The sequence below is a fragment of the Apteryx mantelli genome, chromosome 6, assembly GCF_036417845.1.
Source record: "Apteryx mantelli isolate bAptMan1 chromosome 6, bAptMan1.hap1, whole genome shotgun sequence".
Taxonomy (NCBI): domain Eukaryota; kingdom Metazoa; phylum Chordata; class Aves; order Apterygiformes; family Apterygidae; genus Apteryx; species Apteryx mantelli.
The window spans coordinates 7398928-7404927 of NC_089983.1; the positions used below are offsets into that span (position 1 = coordinate 7398928).

The 6000-nt window shown below is 52.5% G+C and overlaps 1 protein-coding gene across 3 annotated transcripts in view; it reads right to left on the reverse strand.

Moving 5' to 3' along the window:
* SLX9 (SLX9 ribosome biogenesis factor) overlaps positions 1–4420 on the reverse strand; it is a 66640-nt gene extending 62220 nt beyond the window's left edge. For 2 of the 3 annotated variants that reach the window (XM_067298684.1, XM_067298682.1), the window contains exons 1-2: positions 4269–4420; positions 1059–1167 (exon numbers count right to left, since the gene is read on the reverse strand). In XM_067298684.1, coding sequence (XP_067154785.1) covers positions 1059–1167; positions 4269–4394 — 235 coding nt within the window. In that variant the 5' untranslated portion in view covers positions 4395–4420. Of the gene's footprint in view, positions 1–1058; positions 1168–1280; positions 1412–4268 lie in introns of those variants that run through there. The other variant, XM_067298683.1, reaches the window with a different exon arrangement.
* Between the last annotated feature and the right edge of the window lie 1580 nt (positions 4421–6000).

Genomic DNA, 6000 nt, shown 5'->3' on the forward strand with positions numbered 1-6000 from the left:
TGGGACAGCCATACTGAACTTCTCCCCTCCAGCACTGCTGGTCCACACAGGGTGGGACAAGTCCAGGAGAACCCCGCTGCTTTGGCCCGGAGAGTCCGGTTGCTGGCGAGCTGGAGCTCTCTTGTCCAGAAGCCTCTGAGCTGGGAGCCCAGTAACAACAAAGGACCGGAGGGGAGAACTGGCTGCCACGGGTAAAGCAGCGATGAGGTGCAACAAGGACAAGCAGCCTGGACAGGACAGACAAAGCCTCCACAACTTGCTGGCACAGTATGGGGCATGAACGGCTGCTGCCCAGTGAGGCAAAAGCAGCGTAGGGAAAGCCTGGAGATCAGGTCACAGCCTGGGCTCTGCTCTCCCAAGCCTCTCGGGGCCAGGAGCCTTGGGCTGCACAGGGACAGCCCGCGCACGGGGGCTCCAACCGCACAGTACAGGCCAGCAGCAGTCGTACGCAGCCTGAAGCTAGCTCCCCACCTAGGGAGCATTGAGCACATACGGAGCATTCACGGCTTGCTGCCTCCTCCTCCGATTGGAAATCCCTTTTAAAAGCCCCCGCAGGAACACAGGAAGGTCACAGTTGGGTCAGCATTCTCCGGGTTCAGTCCTCCTGCATTCGTTTGGACAGTCACTGCCAGGCCAAACGCTGCAAATACAGTCCCAACATAACTGAGGCAAACAGGCCTTTGCTCACGACATAATGCAGCACTTAATCAAAAAGCAACAGCTCAGCAAACTGTGTATTTTTATCCTGCGTTAACTGCACGATTTCTGTCCTGACAACCACCCAACAGAAGGAGTGTTACAAGTAAAAAGGCATGCTGCAGAACAGATGGCTTTCCCAGGCACACCTTGATAGCACGTGCTCAGGCAGGAGGCAGTTCCAGACCAGCCGCACATCACGGAGGGTGCCCTAGTACGACAGACTTTACGGACCCTAAGTCCCAGTACCCTGACCAAGTGACCACAGTACCTGCCAACCCACCTGGCTGGACACGCACAGCCTCTCCCTCAGGCTAGTGAACCCCTGCAGATACCTACAGAGCCACCACGCCGCCTCTCACCTGTTCTGGATGAAATGATGCTTCTGGAGTCCAAATCCAGTTTTTTCACCAGAGTATCAGGATCAATCTGCAGCCCAGAGAAGACATCAGACGACGCAAAGTCCCAGTCCTTATGCAAAAGAAACATTAAGCAGCAGTCAGTATCAACACCACCTTTCAGTGCAATCAATACTCATTAAAATATAGATATAGATATATAGAGAGATATATAAAGCCCAGTACCATCCAGACAGGACCGGGGGGGTGCACACTCCAATGGCAAAGTGCAGGTACCTCTCCTGAGCAGGCAGGCATAACTAAGCCACCTCACCGGCCTGGCCTTCCAAGGCTCTTTTATTCAGGAGATGAACCGAAAGTCTCAGAAAGACAGACCCTCACGTTTTCACAGTTCTGGAACCCCAAACTGTTATTATTTCTAGCACATTTCTATTACAATCCAATCGCATCTTACTCCATTGAATTCATATATCGCTCCTAGGAGAATTATGACTTGCAGCCTTAGGAAGAGCCAGATTTATAACAGGTATGTTAATTACCTAATGATACAGACAGGCAACAACTGAGAAGACTGGGAGTCTAAATCCTAAATCAGTGGACATTAAGCAGATTCAGTGAACAACTCATAGCAACTTACTCACTGAATCTTCAGCATCTAGTTCCTTTAGGCATGCAATACTTTAAAGCTAATGCAAAGTTGCATGAGGACTATCAGGTCTGGTTAGAAGAACTTACTATTTTAGACTAAAACGTGCCATCTCTCTCAGCACGGACACATAACACTATAGTGTTATAAAAATGGCTTTAGATAGTGCAGCCTCTTTCTCTCTCCTTACCAGGAAAGCAAGAGGCACATAAAAGTCTTCTACTACTGTTCCTGTGTCCTTACTGCAACAGAAGGGCTGGGGGAGAGGTATCCAGCTCTAACCTGAACTGCGTATTAGTAGTACAACTGGTGTAACCAGACACGGTCTAAATTTCCTAAATGATTATGTACAAACTGATGGTTCATCGCCACCTGCCACGACCTGAAATCAAAAGAAAACACTGCAAAACAAGCCAAGCAGTCCTTAACATCTCCATTCCTGATGCTCACTGATAATGATCCCCGTTGCTGCTTCCAAGTTACCCTACTGAAGGGCAGCAGAGGCACCCAGGGTACCCTCTCCCTTAACTAGCAGAGGTGGCAGCATGCTTTTATCCCTGCCACTTCCCTAAGCAGGCTCTCCTTCTTTCCACACGTGCCTGCATTAAAGGCACACAGATGTGAGATACTGGCTGATGATTCTGGGGGTGGCCAGAGCAACCATGCAGGTAGCGCTCCGGGACTTTCGCACTGCGCATGCTGGGCATTACGGGAAAGCAATGGAATTCCAAAGCTCCGGGTCGAACTGCACTATGCCAGGATGCCTTGTTTCGCCTCCCTGTCTGTTTTGAAGAGCCAGTGCCCTTTTCAGCATGCTCATACTAGCAATAATCAGTGCAAGGCTTATGCAGACTCCCACAAAACAGAGTCCTGAGGCAGCTTCAAGGCCATAACAGCAGCATCAAGGCCACAGACTTTTCTAAGAACAAAAAGGAGGAAAAACTTTCAATCTTTTGCTACTTTGAGGCTCTGTTAACTAGCACTAGCCCTGTATCACAGCACTTTAAGACATCAAGGACCACTGCCTTAGACCTTGCTGCTAAACTAAGCCTGGAGCTGCAGAACATCTTCATGTGTTTGCCCCTTGCATGAAGAAGCAAATGAACTCTGCTGGCCTTAACAAGAGGTCAACAACTAGCCAACTTTGTGATGGTAACTTTTTAAGGTAGCATGACAAAGTCACCGTGTAAAATTTCACAGCACCCCAAAAGCATAAAAGATCTCCAAAGAGACTGACCAGGACCGCTGGTGGAACCCCAAATGTCAATCCTTCGCACTCACAGCTCAAACGAGAGGAATCAAATTCACTAGAATAGAAGAATCACTTATCTACAAACAGTCAGGAAAGACCTATTAGAAGTCAGGTCTATTATTAGCAGTGGCAAAACTAGCTGTTTACCCACGGGACCGCCACAGTCTTTGCCTTGAGACTTGTAACAGCTACATGTTCTGCTCAACCCTCATGCACACAAGGACAGAGCTTGGCGAGATATGAGGGGTTCATCCCAAGTTCTCCACAGAAATGTTTTTGGTCTCATTCAGTAAAGAAGAGAGCAATGAAAAACTTATCACATGATACCGCTCCTTCACTGAAAACACTGTCAACCTACAAGGCAAAGTAATTAAACATCCTTGATGTTTAAGACAGTAAGATGGTGAAGCAACATAGGAACAGTCACCAGCTAGTCAAATCTAAACCTTCAATAAATATTTTAAAGGCAGATAACAACCTGCTTAAGAGATCTGAAAAAAAAGAGGTCACCGATTTAGCCAAACCTAGCCTTTAGGCTAACTGACCTGCTGCACTCTTTAAGAATTATGCTTGTAGAAGTTGAAAAAATGGGACGCAACAATCCCAACAAGAAACTGAGAAGGAGGAGAGAAGGGTGAAGGGATAGCAGAACCGTCTGGTCTCTCCATGCAGCTATGCTGCACACATGCTCCATTAAGCTCTCAGCATGGGAGCACAGAAGAAAAACTGAAGTGGATTAACTGAAAAGATGTACGGGAAAAAATAAGAGAGAAGAAAGAGAAAAGCTTATAAGGGGGAGAGGACCCTAACGCAACTCCACCTCATGGTGGACGCAGAAATCTCCTCTCGGTTCATTAACCAGCAGCAGACCCCATCCCCAGGTATCACCAGGGTCCGTGCCAAGAAAAGGGCCTCCTTCGTGAAGCGGGGCGCAGCCCAGCACACGAAGTCAGACAGGGAAAGCCCACGGAGCCGCTCGGAGAAACGCCCCGTCTCCGGCAGGCCGGAGCTCAGCGCCTCCATCGCAGGAAACGTCCCTTCAGCGGCGAAGCCGAGCCGACTGCGAAACCTCGGCCCGCCGCCGCCCGCCCGTTGCCTCCCCCCTGCGCGCGCCGCGCCCCGCAACCGCCGCCTCCAACGGTCGCAACGGCCCGGCGCGCACCGCTCCTCGTCACGAGTCACGTGACCCCCCCCCGGTGCGGGAGGCGGGCCCCCGCGCCACGTGACGCCCGCGCCGCGCGCACCTCCCTCCTCCCCTCCCCTCCCCCCCGTCGCGCGGCGGCGCGGCGCGGCCGCTGGGCCCTGGCGCCGGTACCTTCCCGGGAGGTGCGCTCCAGCCGCCGCTGCCCGCGCCGGGGCCGGGGGGCTCCGGCTGCCGCGCGGCCTTGGGCCTCGGCGCCGCTTGGTGGAGCGGCCGCCGCCTCCTGGCTTTGCCCACCATGGCTGGGACGGCGTGGGGAAGCGGAAGGGGGCGCGGCCGCGCTGTGCCGCGGCTTTAAGCCTTCCCCCGGGGACGCCTCCCGCGGCGCTGCGTTCCCCCCCCCTCCCCCCCTGCCGCGGGCGGCGCGCGGGCGGCGCGGCCGTTGAGGCGGCGGCGCGGCCGAGTCAGCGTGCTGGCGCCTGCGACTCCCCTGGGGAAGCGGCTCTGTGGCAGCTGCGTGCCTCAGAGCCCCCCCCCCCCCCGTTAATTCTGAAGCATAATGATGGTATTTTAAACACATCGGCATGCTGCTGCCTTTCCTTTAGGTGCCTAGCCAGGGAGTTGGTTACTCTAAAGCTGCTCCTGAGCTGGGCAGCTCTGTGGTAGCGACTGCTTGCGGAAGGAGTCAAACAGCCTGTTTTGTTGCGTTTGGGTTAAACACTGAGAACCTGAGAAAAGGTTACAGTTTGATGTAACCCAGCTGAAGAGCTTCACCAAAGCGTAGAGATGGGTGCCTGCAGGCCACGACACCATAGTGGGATAGAAAACTAAACTCCGAAACCCTCTTCCAGAAATTATTTTCATAGTTGCACAAGAAAATATCAACCCTAGATGTGGCAATCGCAGGAGCTGCACAGTATGGCGACGGTGCCACGCGCTCCCAGGGGATGCTGAGCCCAGTCACTGTGGAAAGCCTGGAAGGAACCAGGCGAAATCAGCTCCTGCAGCTGGAGGGAGAGCGACCTTCTCCTACGGGAAGTTTTACTTTTGTCAGTTCTTTTCCATGCTCCAGGGAATTGGGAAAAGGGAAACGTTTAGAGCGCTGTCAAATCAAAACACTTTGATTGATCAGCGCATTGACTCAGCCCGTCATCCACGAGACTTTCCCCCGGAGGATTTACTAGTTGGAGTGTGCGTTTTCCACACGAAAACGGAGCACGCAACAGAAATGAGAAAGAGCTGTAATGGTGGCATAACTCCCCGAATTAACTCTTCGTCGAAGAGCCTCTTTTCAGGGCACCGTGTAAATCACAGCTGCTGCTGTTAATGTTCGTGGGAGTTGCTACATCGTTATTTTCTCGTTCATTTAAGAGAGCGACTGCTGAGACAGAAGATTAATGGTTCACCATACTGTAGTCCAAGCACGTGTTTCACCATATAATCAGCCAGCCTTGCAGATGGAGACCTCCGACAAAAAACATTCAGCCCTCTACCTATTTGTTTCCAGGTGTGTGAGGGGGTGAAATACAAAGGTGCTTCTCTCCCCAGGAAAATAAAAAGCTCCAGTCTCATAAACTGCAGGGATTTTGCTTCCCTTTGCCTCCGCTGCTGACTCTGCAGAGCACCAGCTCTCTCCTAGCTCCCTGCCGCTCTCCCAGGCTGAGCACCTGCCTGCGGGGCTCCATCACAGCATCCGCGGCTGCCTAGTCAGCAACCACAGGAAAAATCCCTCTTCTTGTGAAGGACAAGCTAGGATCAGAGCCTGAAGAAGGAAGGGCTTTTTCGGTGGAAGGGTCTTCCTGACTCTGTACTCAGGATCGCAGTATAAGCTTGGGTGGGCAACCTTCCCACCCCTGCAGTAGCACTGGGTTTGGGGATTTGGTTGTGGGAGGCGTGGGGGTTCCCA